Raw genomic sequence first — 14744 nt, forward strand, 5'->3', positions numbered from 1 at the left:
CAGGCCAGAGTGAAGGGATGTTTTTGGGGTGCCCCTAAACCAGGTTAATTCACCCGCAGGGGTGAGGGGTTGGGGTTGAGGCACCAGGAGCATCCTGGAGGGGTTGAGGTGCGTGCTCAAACCCCATCTCAACAACCTCTGCAGCACTTCATTAATTTAAGTCACAGCTTTGCGATCACAATTAATTCTTAATGGTGGTATCAACCAGCGGGTGGTGGGCCTGGCTTTACCTTTTATAATTTTTAAACCATTTTTTTGTTAACTAAAGGAGATGCCAGACAGGTTTGGAGCTGTCCTGGGTCACAGCAGATGCTCGAGGCAGCCTGTTTTGCCTCAAAATCGGCACTTTTTGAGGAAAGGGGCACATTTTTGCCCCAGATTTGCTCACCTGTCATCCAGCAGCTGGGTTTTCCAGCGTAAAGGATTAAATACTGTTGAAAAAAAAAGTTGCAGGAGCCTCCTGGGGACCTTTTTCCCTTCAGAAATCTGTTTTCAGGGGTGGTGGTCACTAAAGTGGAGGGTTTTGGTGTGAAGGTGGGAAGGGGGATTTTTTTTGGGTGGTTTTCACAGTGCTGGCCTCTCTGCTGTGCCAGCCTCTCCACCGTGTCACCCTGAGTGTCGCAGATCAGCTTGAGGAACCTGATTTCAGGGAATAATAACCCAAAGCCTCCCTGCACTCACACAATAGCCCTTCCCCACCTTTACAATCCCTATCAGGAGCGATCGTCTCGCTGCAGAAGCGTGAGGCAGATGAGGAGGCACCACCAAGATTTCTCTGCTTTTCTTTACATTTTCCTGTCTCTGGTGAAATTTTCTTTGGGGAGGAAATATTTGCGGGCGGAAGTCACTACTCCTGGGTTGGGGAGGGCAGAAATTAGGATGAAAAACGGTTAATTCAGGGCCTGCAGGTGGAGGAAGCCTCAGAAGGGAAGCGCCCGCTTCCAAAATGGCGGTCACCGCCCTCTTCCAAAATGGCGGTCACCGCCCGCTTCCAAAATGGCGGTCACCGCCCGCTTCCAAAATGGCAGCATCACCCTCAGAGAGGGCGAGGGGGAAGGCGGCTGCGGCCTCCTGCCGCCGTGGCGGCGCGATGGCCGTGGCTTTCCCCTTGCCACCCAGCTCAGGGTGGCCCCTGGGGGATGAGTGCGTGGGTCCATCTTGGGTGAGGGCTCCCCTGAAGGGCTGCGGTGGCCCGGGGGGAGGGGGGGACAGGGCTGCTTTTGAGGCCTCTCTGAGCCCCAAACTCCTCGTGGGGCTCTGAAACACTTTTGGGCCACGCTCTTTGCTGGCCCGACATCCCCGCCATGCAGGCAGCCCCCCTCCATTGACAGAAAACACCTTTTTTACCCCCAAAACCAGTTGCTTTCGCCCTGCGTAAAGAATCGGGACGGCTGCTACAATGGGAGGATTTCTGCAGCCCGGCAGCCCAGCTCCCTCAGTCCACGCTTGCTAAACCACCCCCCAGGATTCTCCCCCAGCTCCAAATTTAGGGAATGTGTCCCCAGAACCGTCCCTAATGGGTTCGTCACCAATAAATTTACGGCCGGCAGCAAGCAGCTCCACCACCACCGCCCTCTGTGAGGAAAACGCCTCCGGGGGGCACATCCCCATCCCCGCAGCAGGGCAGGCGAACCCCAAAACGGCCCTTTTTTCCCACATTTTGAGGGAAAAAAAAAGCCAGCAACAAAACCGAAACTCTCCAGGAAACCAGTAAGCATTTTTCACTTTGCATGGTCGTTTGTTGTGTGGGTTTTTTTGGTTGTTTGGGGGTTTTTTTTTGGTTTTTTTTTTTTAATTTCCACCCGCCGCTACTGCCGCCAGAGGGCCCTGGCAATTGTGCGGAGCTCTTTGAGCTCTTTTTCTGGCTCACCCCCCCACCCCCCAACTTTTTTTTTTTTTTTCATGCCTTCCTTCCTTCCTTCCTTCCTCCCTCCCTCCCCCCCTCCTTTATTTTTTTTTTTTTAACTCTTATAGCTCGGGATATCAAAAGGACCGAGCTTCCCTGCTGACCTGCTCCCGTGGCCCTCGCATCCCCCGCACACACACGCGCAGCCCCTCGCTGCCTGCCCCATTTCTTGGGTGGAAAAAGGGCTTTTTTTTTTTTTTTTTTTTGGGGTGGGTGGGGGAGGGTGGGCATCTCCGGGCTTTGCCGACAGCACCTCCCAAGCCGGAGACTGCAGGTAACGGGGAGGTTCGGTCTTTGGATGCGGACAGGGAGCAGAAAATGGCTCCTTCTCCCCCCCCATCTCTTTCCTTTCCTCCTCCATCCTTCCCTTCCTCTCCCCTCCCGTCCCTTAGTAATAAAAAACAACGACACCCCCACCCCCCCCCCAGCCCCTTCCCCCTGGCTTCACCCGGGCGGGTGGGTTCCAGCTTCGGACGGGGCTGCCGGGGGGGCCAGGAGCGGAGGCGGCTCCCAGGGGCGTGCAGTATTGACCCCTTTATTTTTATTTTTTTCAGCAGGATGGTAAACTACCGGAGAATAAATGAAGCAGGCTGAGATGCTGCTGGGGGTTTAACAGAGAAAGAAAAAAAAAAAAAAAAAAAAACAAACCAGAAAAAAACCCCAAACTGCAGGAGGGATCTGCGGTCCATGCTTGAAATCGCCCATTTATTCCTGGCATCGGTAAGTTGGTGCCAACCTTCTGCAAATCCACCTTTTCCCAACCCACCTCCCCCATCCTCTGCAGCTGTAACACTTCTGGTGCTAGAAAAAAAACCACAAACATAAAATTCAGCCCATGCCCTGAGATCCTAATACGCCTGCTGCTCCCAGAAGAGGGTGAGGAAAGGGTTGGGGAAGTGATAATTTGCTTTTAAATGATTTTTGCAAAGGAGAGCACCAAACTCTCTTCCTAAAGCTGGGAAAACTCGTGTTTTTCCCCAGGCACAGGCTCTGAGCGCTGGAGATTCACATGGAGAAGTAACTGAGTGATTTGTCCCCTTTGAGAAGGAGATGAGATTGCTATAGGGTCGGGGGTTTTTTGGTGAATGGTCTGGAAAATTTGGGACGGGAGTCTCTGGGAAGGTGAAGGGTCCTGTGGACAAGCACCCAGGGTTTGGTGCAGTAGGAATTAGCTGTTAGGTAAACTCGGGGTGAAAATTAATTTTCGGCTAAGGATCTCTGAGCAGAGTGTCACCTGCAGGTTACAGAAATACGTTCTTCATAGGCTGGGGTTTATCTCTCTTTTTTTTTTTTTTTTTTTTTTTTTTTAAGGAATTGCACTTCCTCCTCCCCATTAACTTTTGGAAGAAAATATAATTGTTCAGCTAGATTGGATAGAAGCGGAGGGTGTAAAGTTCCTGCAGGATTTGGGAAAATACGTGGGGTAAAGGATGGATGTTTTTATTAGCCACCTGTCCCCATGCCTTATCCCCGTTTTGTGATACAGCTTAGCCTTTCTGTTAGCTTAGTAAAGAATAATAAACTATTAGATTATTAGAGAATCCACAGGTTAATAAAATAGAGGATTCTGCATGAAGAGTCCAACTGAGGGGTGCAAATCCATAGGGTGGTGGCTGGTGACGGTGGCATGCTGGGCTCTCCGTCTTTCAGGGGGTCTGGTGGCACCAGCCATGGAGCCGTACGTGCTGCTGGACCCACGGCAGAGAGCACTGTATCGAGATGTGATGCAGGAGAGCTATGAGACGCTGATGGCACTGGGTGAGTAACCCAGAACATTTGGAGTGGACAGAGGATCCAGCAAGCTGGATCCTCCCGTCTTCGTTCAAGGGGTGCTGGGGTTGAGGGGCTGCTGGGGAGGGCAGACCCGCCTGACCCATGCTGCTCATTCCCCCTCTCTTTTTCCAGAATTCCCTGTTTCCAAACCCGATCTGCTGTCCCGCTTGGACCACAGGGATGAACCTACAGCCCTGGATCTCCATGTGCCCAGGGACACACCAACCGCAGGTGAGCCTCCGATTGCGCTTCGACCACAGCGGGGAAAGACCCTGGGTTCGGCTCCTGGAAGTGTGGAGGGTTTCCTCCACCACCAACCTCTCCCCAAAGTGGGCAAAATCCCACCGTAATGGCCGCCGCTGTACCCCAGGCTGCAAGCCCTGGTTTGGCTGTGGCATGGAAGAAAGATGCTGGGGAGGAGACGCATCAATGCCGGAGGGATGTCTTGGCCAAATGGAAATGCTGGGACCCCCTGCCTAGACAGCTGCATTTCTGGAGTGGTCCACAGAGGTACAGTGGAGGTGGTGGTGGATTAATTGCCATGTTCGTGTGGGTGGCAGAGAGGAGAGAGGGGGATTGGAGATGCCTCAGCTAGAGGTGCTTACCTGGAAGAGTGTGTGAAATAAAAAAGGACAAGGAATCCCTCCTTGCTCTCCTTTTCCCACCACCTTCCCAGCCCCGGGAGAGATGATGTCTCCTGCCCGGGTTGTGTCTGTCTGTCTTTGTGCCCCACAGAGGATGGAGCAGGAGTGGAGCAGGAACCCCCTCAAGAAGAAGCTGCCGAGAAAGAGCCTGAAGTGGTGAAACCTGCAGGTGAGGAGCATCCTTCAAGCCTCGCCAAGACTGGGGCAAAGGGCAGGCAAAAGCAGGGGACCGGGAGAGACGGGCACGCGCCTGGGCGAGAGCCAGCCCAGCAACACGTGTGGCGAGTGTGGGAAGAGCTTCAGCCACAAGTCAGCCCTGGTGAAGCACCAGAAGATCCACACCGGTGACCGCCCACACGAGTGTCCTGACTGCGGCAAGTGCTTCATCCAGCGCTCGGACCTCACCATCCACCAGCGGGTCCATACAGGGGAGCGGCCTTACGCCTGCCCGGACTGCGGGCGCCGCTTCAGCGTCAGCTCCTCCCTGCTCACCCATCAGCGTACCCACGCGCCCGGCGGGGAGAAACCCAACCGTTGCCCCCAGTGCGGCCGCAGCTTTGCCAATCCAGGAGCCCTCGACCGGCACCAGAAGAGCCACCTGGGTGGGAAACCCTACGAATGTGGTGTGTGTGGGAAAGCCTTCGCCTGGAGCTCCCACCTTGAGCGGCATCGGCGCATCCACACCGGTGAGAAGCCCTTCCAGTGCGCTGAATGCGGCCGAGCCTTCGCCTGGAGCTCCCACCTCGACCGCCACATGCGCACCCACGCTGCCGCTGCTACCTCGGAGGATGAGGAGGATGGGGAAGCAGTGGAAGAGCCCCCCCCCCCCCCCAAGAAATGTGCCGACTGTGGCAAGCGCCTCAACCACCAGACCGACCCGCAGCGCTTCAAGCACAAGGGCACCCAGACACCACCGTCCGGTGCCAAAGCCACCAGCAGCCCCCCACGGCCCTACCGCTGTGAGCAGTGCGGCAAATGCTTCGGTCAGAGCTCCAGCCTCCTCAAACACCAGCGTGTCCACACTGGCGAGCGGCCGTACCCCTGCCCGCACTGCCAGCGCTGCTTCCGCTGGGGCTCAGCCCTGGCCAAGCACCAGCGCACCCACGCCCGGCAGCAGCAAGCTGGTGACTCCACTAACGCCGTGCTGGCAACCGCTGAGGAAGCCGTCACTGGAGGAGGGGGCAAACCCTACCCGTGTGGGGCGTGCGGGAAGAGTTTTGGCTGGGTCTCACACCTGGAGCGCCATCGCCGCATCCACACCGGGGAGAAGCCCTTCCGCTGCGGGGAGTGCGGGCGGGCGTTCGCCGTCAGCTCCCACCTGGAACGGCACCGCCGGGTGCACACTGGGGAGCGGCCCTACCGCTGCGGCGAGTGCGGGAAGAGCTTCGCCGTCAGCTCCACCTTGCTGGCTCATCGCCGTACCCACGCCGCCCAGCCGGGCCGACCCCACGCCTGCCCTGAGTGTGGCAAGGGTTTCAGCACGCCGGCCAGCTTGGAGCGGCACCGGCGGCTTCACCGCGGGGAGAAACCCTACCAGTGTGGCGTCTGTGGCAAAGGCTTTGCCTGGAGCTCCCACTATGACCGGCACCGGCTCACCCACACCGGTGAGAAACCCTTCTCCTGCGCCCACTGCGGTAAATGCTTCGGTCGCAGCTCCCACCGCAACCGGCACCAGCGTGCCCACACGCAGGGCGGCCCAGAGAAGCGGCACATCTGTCCCGAGTGTGGCAAAGCCTTCGGCCTCGGCACGGCCCTGGCAGCTCACCAGCGACTGCACAGCACCAGCGCCGGGGGCCACAGGCCCCTCTCCTTGCTGCCGCCGGCGTGGTGGGAGGGTGAGAGGCGAGGGGGCACCCCTACCCCCCCTGAGCTCTGGCCCGAAGAGCCCAGCTCTGTTTTCCAGCAGCACCCCGTGCCTTCCTCCTCCTCTTCCTCCTCCTCTGCAGCCCCCAGGGGCTGGGCTGCCAAGGCTGTCCTGCCCCCCACCGTGGCATGGAGGCCTGGGGAGGGGGACAGCCTGCAAAGCGATGCCTCTGCCCCCCAGGAGCCCTGGGCTTCCCTGCCTCCCCCCAGCTCCTGAGATGGGGCCGTGGGGACCAGGGGGTGCTCAGAGCCACCCTCTGCCTTTGGGGACAGCCCGCAGCCAGGGTGGGGGGCTGGCCCGTGCCCCCTGCCTCCAGCACAGGGTAGGAAAGGGCGGTTGCAGTAGCTGGTGGGTCCCTGGGGTGGGGGTCAGGATGGGAAAAGGGGTGTCAAGTGGTGGTGGGGGGGGGGGGCGACGGGGAGGGTGAGCAGGACGTGCCAGGAGTAGCGACCAGCGTAGGGGCTTTGGGGGGCGAGCGGGACAGGGGAGACCGGGGTGGGTTTGGGGAGGGCTGGGTGATAATGGAGGGTGATGGGGAGATGACACTTCTCCCTGTAACCGTCCTTATCTTCTGCCCCACTCTTGCAGGGGAGCGGGAAAGCGACACAGCTTGGGTGTACGGGAGTGGACCCGTTGGTAAAATCATCCAGGGAACCCCCTTCCGTGGGGGACTTTTGGGGGGCAAACAGCTCAGAGAAGAGCTACGGGGACCTGCATCCGTCACCAGCTCGGCTGCTTCCTCGCTGGGACCCCCGAAATGCTGCTCGAGTTGCACTAAGGGCAGTTTGGGATGTGTCAAGCCGGGAATTCGGCAGGGGTGGAGAGGCTGGGTTCCCTCGGCTCGCGTTAGCAGGTAATAAAAGTAGAAGGCAGTTCAGCAAAAAAGAAAAACCCCTTCACATGTCTCGGCCTGGTTTTGTCTTTGGAGAGGGGGAAGATGCTCGTGGTGTTTCCCGCCGGCAGCAGGGAGAAGCGATGAGGCCTAGGGTCAGCGCGCAAGGAGAGCCGGACACAGGCAGCTGTGGGGTACGGCTCCCTCTTTATTCCTTGCCCACGCTGGCACCTCCCAGCGCCTAGCCCACCGTGCCCTCGGCGGCTTGCCCTCTCCATCGGTGTGTATCCCCTTCTCCAGCCTGCTGGCAGGGAGGAGCAGGCGCAAAGGACGCTGTATTTCGGCGTAAGAGCCAGCCCCAGGTTACCCCCGTCCCCTCCCCGTGGAGAAGTGCGCCGTTTCCCTTGGGAAGAAGCTCCCTCTCCGCCAAGACAGTCGTTTTCCAGGGTCCGCATCGCAGCAGGGCGCAGGCACCATTCACCCGTCGCTGCTGGGAGACACCGGGAAGGACAAATCCCACCCTGCTGCCTTGCTGGAGCAGCTCCATCACCCACCCGCGGTGCCACCCTCCACCCCTGAAATGTCACTCGGTGTCCTTCGATTTGTCCCCAGGCCAAGTCTTCCCTTGGGCACGGTCCTCCCTCCCCATCCATTGCACCAATGGCGGGGGGGGGGGTGTCTTGGTCCTTCAGGGCTCCTCGCCGCTGCAGGGTACGGGGGGCTTCACCAGCCCCGTGGTGCCGTGGGGCTTCTCCCCCACCAGCTGGGTCCTGGAGAGGGGCAGCAGTTGTGGGGCGAGGGGGAAAGTGGCCTTGGGGAGGTGGCTCCGGCGGTGTTTGGTGAGGTGGGAGCTCTGGCTGAAGGCTTCGCCGCACTCGGGGCACTCAAAGGGCTTCTCGCCGGTGTGGACGCGGTGGTGCCGCTCGAGGTGGGACGCCCAGGCGAAGCCCTTGCCGCACTCGCTGCAAGTGTAGCTTTTCAGGGCAGCATGGCCCCGCTGATGGGCGAGGAAGGGGGAAGCCTCGCCGAAACGCTTGCCGCAGTCACCGCATTTATAGGGCCGGTCAGGGGAGTGGGTTTTGCGGTGCTGGAGGAGGTGAGCTTTTTGGGCGAAGCGCTCACCGCAGCTGCCGCAGGGAAAGGGGCGTTCACCCGTATGCACCCGCCGGTGCCGCTCCAGGTGGGATGCCCAAACGAAGCCCTTCCCACAGTCAGCGCAACGGTGGGCATGCTCTCGCGGTGACACCGCTGATTGCCGCGCCAGCGCTGGCCCAGCTCGTGAAAAGCTTGCCGCAGTCACCGCAGCGCAGGGCTTTCTTGCCGAGATGCGTGCGGCGGTGACGGGCCAGGTCAGAGCTCTGGCAGAAGGTCTTGCCACAAGCCGGGCAGCGGTGGGGCCGCTCGCCGGTGTGGCTGCGGTGGTGCTTGGCGAGGTGCGAGCCTTGGCTGAAAGCTTCGCCGCACTCGGCGCAGCGGTAGGGCTTCTCGCCAGTGTGCACCCGCCGATGCCGGGCAAGGTGGGACGCCCAAACGAAGCCCTTGCCGCAGTCGCCGCACTTGTGGGGTTTCTCGGTGGCATGGCCCTGGCCGTGTGCTGCCAGCTCAGCGGCACCAGCGAAGCGCTTGCCGCAGTCACTGCACTTGTGTGGCCGGTCGCTGGCGTGGGTACGGCGATGCTGGAGGAGGTGGGAGCTCTGGCTGTAGGTCTCGCCGCACTCCGGGCAGCTGAAAGGCCGCTCGCCGGTGTGCACCCGCCGGTGCCGCTCCAAATGTGATGCCCACGGGAAGCTCTTGCCGCAGTCAGCGCAGCTGAACGGCCGTTCCCGTGCCGTTCCCTTGCCGGCCCCCCTGTGTAGAGGTTTGGCGCAGTCCAGTTTGGGGACCACCGCGGCTTTGGGCATCCTGGCAGCACTGTGCGGCATGGCTTTATCCGGGCGCTTCGTCTTCCGCCTGTTCGAGCCAAGGGTCTTCTCCCTTTCCGGGCTGCGGGATGAACACGCTCTGAGCTCCTCACAGCTCTCCTCCGCTGCTCCTTCCTCTGCTGCTTTTTCACACACCAGCCCCTGTGCTGCTGGGGAAATGGGAAAAGGAGAAAAAGGGGAGAGCGTGGCCTTGACCGGAGCAGGGAGTGGCTTTTAAATGGATGGAGCAGGAACAGGATTCCCCTAAAAAACTTGGGTCTCTCGGAGAGGAGGAGGAAGAGAGATGTGATGGGAGACCTGATCCCAGTTTGAACTGGGAACGTGGAGATGCTAAGCACACACCATTACCCGTACTTCCTATTAAAGAAACCAAAAGTGGAGAGATCAATAACATTTTTCTGCAGAAAAAAACCTAAGGAGATGGCTGGGGTTTGGAGAAATCCCCCTTGAAACCTGCCTGGATTCCTCCTCCCCTCTTCCCATCCTGCTTGCAAGCTCCAAGCTCTTCGCTTCCCTGTCGGAGACTTGGCAGGGGGAGGGGGGGGGGAGAAGGAAGAGCAGGGAAAAAAGGAGGGGGATGTTCACAGGAAGAAAGAAAGAAAGAGGGTATTTTGTGTTTGCTTACCGAGGGACATCAGCGTTTCGTAGCTCTCGTGCATCACGTCCTGGTACAGGGCCTTCTGCCGCGGGTCCAGCATCACCCACGGCTCCATAGCGGGGAGAGGCGCGGGCAGCCGGGGCTCTCCCTCTGTTCCTCACTCAGGGCTCCTCAAAACCTCCTGCGGGGAAGAGAAATCCCTTTCAATGGAGGAAGGCCCTTACGTGGTGCTTCTCCTGCGGGTTTTGATGCTTTTTTCTGGGGGTGCCTCGAGAAACGTGGTGGGGAACATCCCCAAGGGCCGGCCCCTGCGCGTTCCAGCCCCGGCGCAGCCGAGGACCCGCTGCAGAGCGGGAGCACGGCCCTGCTCAAGGGTTTTCCCTGCCGAGCCCGGCGCTGGCTCGGTAAACGTCTGAAATCCGCCCCCTCCCCCTTCCCAGGCGAAGGCTGCCAGAGGGGGGGATGGCGACCCGCACCTCGCCCCCCGCCGCGCTCCCGCACCGGCACAATGGGGGCGGCGCCGGGCCCGGCGATGCTCCGGAAGCCCCGGCCGGTATCCGGGGGGAGGAGGCGCCAAGCAGCAGCCGGGGACCGGCTCCGCGCCACGAAGTTCACCCGGAGCCCTCTAGAGGTACCGCAGCCCCGGCTCCCCCCGACCCTCCCTCCGGCTCCCCCCGACCCTCGGGCTCCCCAGCACGCGTGGGGCGCACGCAGGACCCCCTCGCGGCCCTGCGGAATTAAACTCCGTAACTCGAAAGTTACAAAGTAGGGATGTTTATTGCGCGTGGATGCAGGGGGGATCGCTCCTCCGCCAGCGTGCGTGCCCGGGGTGGCGAACCGTCCCGTATTTATACAATAAAACAAACGAATGTTCAGCTGACGCCTATGCATGCTCGTTACCCCAACCCGCATACCCTCGCTCCGTAAGTTAATTAGCTTATCAGTCCTTTTCCTGGAATGTGGCTGTTATAGTTGAATTTAAATAAACCAAGTCCGAAATGGATTTACTAAAAAATTTATTAAGGTAGGAAAGCAAAAGCAGCGCTGGGCGGCCGGGGAGTCGCAGCTCCACCGAGGGCTCGCCAATTCCAGCGAGCCGAGCAGCTCTTTTTATCGTCACCGAGGTCGCTTCTGACATCTTCCGTATGCCCCTCAGCTTCTTTAGTTATCGTGGTTTCTTGCTCGAGGTAGTTTAGATAAAATGTGGGTTACAGAATCAGCTTATACAATCTATTCTTTTAGATATTAAGCAGTTAAACTTCTTTTTGTCAAACAGGACGTTCCTGTGCTTGGTGTAGCAAGGTAACATTGTGGACATGTCTCTTCTTGTTAAACAGGGAGATCTCAAGAACACCACAATGGGTTTGTTCCTCTGGCTTAACTTGTTTGAGCGCAAGATTACCCTTAGCTACTTATTACAGCAGTGGTCTTGCAAGTTTGCAGCTAATTCATGTCCTCGTCAATCATCGGGCTTTCTTTAGAAGGAGAGCTCTAGATAACATTGGAATGTTTCTCATACTTTTTATAAGTAGCCCCTTTGTTACGGGAAGGATAGGTATTTCCTTAAGATTATATGGATATGTGACCAACCACCACACCTATACTCCTTGAGCAGGTATTTCCTTAAAACTATTTGGTTACGTGACCAATCACCCTACCCGCACTCCTTGAGCAGACATATACAATCACAATCGATGTTTATTGTCCCTATTTTGCACTATTTCTCCCTATCAATCCCCCCTTTTCTATCAAACTAAGTAAATTGTTTTACTTAAGCAGCCTTCCCGAATGATATAAAGCATCACGCATAAGCGTTACCCTTCTAAACATTCCCCAAACCCACAAATACAACATAATGGTTAGCATTAAGGAAATTCCTAAACTGATCGATAAGATCACAATGGGGTGTACCAGAGCGTTAAGAATCCCTGTTGCAGAAGGTGACCAGCCAAAGAGAGTATCCCACCTATATGGTTTCCATCGAGAAACCATCTACATATTCATTAACATTCCAGGAATTCATTTACATATTTCGCTCCTGTGCAATGTCCTTGAGGAGTGGTTGTCTGGGGGTCTTCAGGATGAAGATCAGGAGCCTTCCTCCAGTGAACCTTTTTTACCTGCTTGTTTCTGCACAGACTCTGTTCCTCGATAGACTAACGAGCAAGATCCAAAGTCCTTGTTTTGGCCACGCTATGTGCACAACAGAAACTTGGGACCAGACGGCCCTTATAAAGGTAACGAATCCAAGGACCTTGTGTCTAGTACATCCGTGGTGCTGACACTAAGGGTCTTGGTGTATTCATCATGTTGACAATAAGGGTCCTTGAACGCCTCCCAACTCTGGATAATTATATATAAGCACATCATTTTCTAGAAAAGTAGTATACCATTCATCACTCATGGTACGTAGCTCATTATTCAACCCCCCCGTTCTAAAAATCATCATGCTCTCTGAGCGTTATTCGACAGCACCAAACAGAACATTGAAGTAATATAAGTTAGCATGTGACTTGTTACCCGTTTCTGTTCATCTTTGTCACCTCATGAAGAAAAACACCAAGGACCAGGCACAGCCTATCATTAAGGGAACAGATGGAGTTACCGCCCCGACATTATTCAGGACTGTGCTGGACTCACGAGTGAGGAAGTTTGTTTTTCGCATTACATAAGACTTTGCTGGATTACAGTAACCATCAGTATGTGTTTCTGTGAGTGCTTTAAATTAAAAAGGTTGGGTAATACCTATCTCACAATTCGTCCCGAATAGCGGAACTCGTGGGATACCAAAGCAGAGTGCGAGAGACTGCTATATAGACAAAAGGAAAATGTTGATCTCTTGAAAAAGATGGGAGCAGGAGCTGACACACTCTGCACGGTTTTGCCGTTCAGCCTTTGCATTATCGTGACTAAATTTATTTTGCCACCATCATGGCTAGACTATAGGGATTTCGCATGCATGGTCTTTCCAGATTTTTCCAATACATTCTGTGGGGTTTAAAATTGCGCATGTGCGTGTTCAAAGGCATACACGGATCATTCGTGTGATAAAAGATGGATGCTGAGTGTCCAGATGAAAGTCCCTGACCCATTTCTTATGGCGCTATGGCCAAACGACAGGTCCTTGCTTTCAGTGCAAAGTTTTCTCACCATCAGACCGCCACGTCACCTGCCAGGGAGGAAGGCTCTGAGTGCGCATTTCCCCCTCTGAACATCCCGTAAGGTGAGTGGGGTTTAAACGTCTGACCTGTGTGGTTCATTATAAAGGGGATCGAAACCTTTCTTCCTGTTGTTGTTTAGGCAGAGGGTGTGTTTTTTCTGCTGTCACACATCAAGAACTTATGGCGGAGGTGGAAAAGTATAAAAGATGTTACCACATCCTCATCTAGGCTTTTCTGGCGGTTTCTTTCTTTGCTGTTATATGAATTGTTAATAGTTAATTATTCCCAGGTTCTTGTTTGCTATTAAATTGTTACTGTGTTAACTATATAATCTGTATTGTCAACTGTACATTTCGGCATACCACTTGAACTTGTTTAATGCCATTGGGTGAAACCATAGTAGCAAATTGCATGTTAATTATAACGTGTTGAATTAATATTATAAAACATGGAACAGCACATGGCAAAAACAATAAGGTGACTAATCCACATAACAAATAAAATAGGATTAGTTTTACCCAAGGGCTCCCGGGACACCAGGAAAACAAGTCAATGTTCCAGTGCAAGAACCGAATTGCATTGCATTGCTCCAACGCAAGAACCGAAAGCACTGCAGGGATAAAAAAAAAAAAAAAAAAAAAAAGAAAGGATTATTTTAGAAAGAAAATAGTACTAAAAGCAAAGCAAATCACTACAGAGGCTTGCAAAACCACCTCTAGCACCACACTTTTCAGGAGAAGCCCCTGCTACAAGGCTGGCACCTGCCTCAGCGCCGAGATCACCCCTCAGGGTTCAGAAGTCGGGGAAGTACTAAGGTTTGAGTTTCATTTCCTCAGTCAAGTCAGCAAGTAGTCTGATTAACTGGAAAAGACAGGCTTTTGCATAGGGCAAGGGACAGAAGGGAGAAGAAAGTTTGGAGGGGAAGAAGGGTAGTTTGTGGTGGGTTTATTTTTAGGAGCAGGCCAGCCAAGGTGCCTACAGAGAGCTGGGAATGTCCATATGGTGGGAACGGTGGGGTGAACCAGCCAGGGGATGGTTCCTCAGGTTGGTTTGTAGTGCTTGGTTAGGTCCAAGTTCTCCACTCTGGAAAAATGCTGGTACAACTCACCCAGTTTTTGCCATTTCAGCAAAGGACATCTGAGCTCTTGATCCCATCTATGCCCATGGAGAGAGGATCAAGCCAAAATTGTACAACAATTAACATAAGAGGGTCCAATAGATGAACTGTTGTCTGGAAATGCCCATTTTCATCGCCAGAAAGGATATTTCGGATGCTAGCTCAGAGGTCTCCCTGGGATGCAGAATGAATCCTGTAGTGTTTAGATTTCGTTGGGTGCCTCTGCGCAATACAAGGAAAAAGCCAAACTGCTAATTGCACTGCTGGGAAGTTCTCTGCCCTTCACAGAAGAGGGTGCGGCCGCCCTTGCTGTGTTCCAGTAACCATAGCACTTCCTAAAATGTGCCATGGATTGATGGGTGATGTCCAAAGCTGGTAACAACAGCGAGTAAAGGGGAAAAAACCCAACCCTACAGAGGAACTAACTACGTGCTCATCAACAGTTCCCCTTCTTATGACAAATCACGCTTTGCTCTCTTCTGGGGTGAACTGATTGGCAGAACTGTTTTGCACCCCCGCAGCTATGTTGGCGGTGTTTTTTTGTTTGCTTTGTTTTGTTAAGCCTAAGTATAAAATGAAAGCAGATCTCGGCAAAGGACTTGTCTTCCTACGCTGGAAGGATGACTGGGATCGGTGAGTGACTCTCCCCTGAACCTCGAGCTCTCTCTCTGTTTGGGTTTGCTGTTTTTTGGGGTATTTTCTGGTTTTCTTCCATCTTCAGTGCCTGGGGGAAGATTTATTTTAGTATTATTTTTTTAATCTGGTGGAACATCTGCCTTTTGTGCTGCCTCCGAGAGCATAACCATGAACCTGCCTTTCTTCAGCTAGGGTATTTCATGACCACCTGGAGCTAGACTTTGCAGCACTGTGAGCAGTGAGAAGGTGACCTCCCTTGCAAGTTGGGGAGTGGGACATTCCTAGTTGTGC

At 55.1% G+C, this 14744-nt stretch overlaps 2 protein-coding genes and 1 long non-coding RNA gene across 3 annotated transcripts; 2 read left to right on the forward strand and 1 right to left on the reverse strand.

Moving 5' to 3' along the window:
- The first annotated feature begins 3576 nt into the window (after positions 1-3576).
- Positions 3577-7078, forward strand: LOC119140584 (zinc finger protein 436-like). The gene is made up of 4 exons (XM_037372086.1): positions 3577-3664; positions 3812-3910; positions 4482-6158; positions 6776-7078. Exons 1-4 carry the CDS (start codon positions 3577-3579, stop codon positions 7042-7044), a joined length of 2133 nt encoding a protein of 710 aa, XP_037227983.1. The 3' UTR covers positions 7045-7078.
- Positions 7079-7207: 129 nt separating this feature from the next.
- LOC119140542 (zinc finger protein CKR1-like) lies at positions 7208-10136 on the reverse strand. The gene is given in 4 exon segments (XM_037371993.1): positions 7208-8298; positions 8300-9087; positions 9567-9720; positions 10041-10136. Coding segments are annotated over 3 exon segments (1467 nt in total). The 5' UTR covers positions 9655-9720; positions 10041-10136; the 3' UTR covers positions 7208-7707.
- Positions 10055-13028, forward strand: LOC119140570. The gene is made up of 4 exons (XR_005101651.1): positions 10055-10170; positions 11678-11776; positions 12696-12762; positions 12840-13028. It is a non-coding gene; the product is annotated as an uncharacterized LOC119140570 (long non-coding RNA).
- Positions 13029-14744: the final 1716 nt, after the last annotated feature.

Source organism: Falco rusticolus, chromosome 22, assembly GCF_015220075.1.
Source record: "Falco rusticolus isolate bFalRus1 chromosome 22, bFalRus1.pri, whole genome shotgun sequence".
In the NCBI taxonomy this organism is placed as follows: domain Eukaryota; kingdom Metazoa; phylum Chordata; class Aves; order Falconiformes; family Falconidae; genus Falco; species Falco rusticolus.

Excerpts from the sequence above, each read along its gene's own strand:
- LOC119140584 (XM_037372086.1), top strand. The coding sequence starts at position 3,577 with ATGGAGCCGTACGTGCTGCTGGACCCACGGCAGAGAGCACTGTATCGA. Across the intron at positions 3,665-3,811 it reads TGAGACGCTGATGGCACTGG|AATTCCCTGTTTCCAAACCC; the intron begins GTGAGTAACCCA and ends CTCTTTTTCCAG. Across the intron at positions 3,911-4,481 it reads CAGGGACACACCAACCGCAG|GAAACCTGCAGGTGAGGAGC; the intron begins GTGAGCCTCCGA and ends GCCTGAAGTGGT.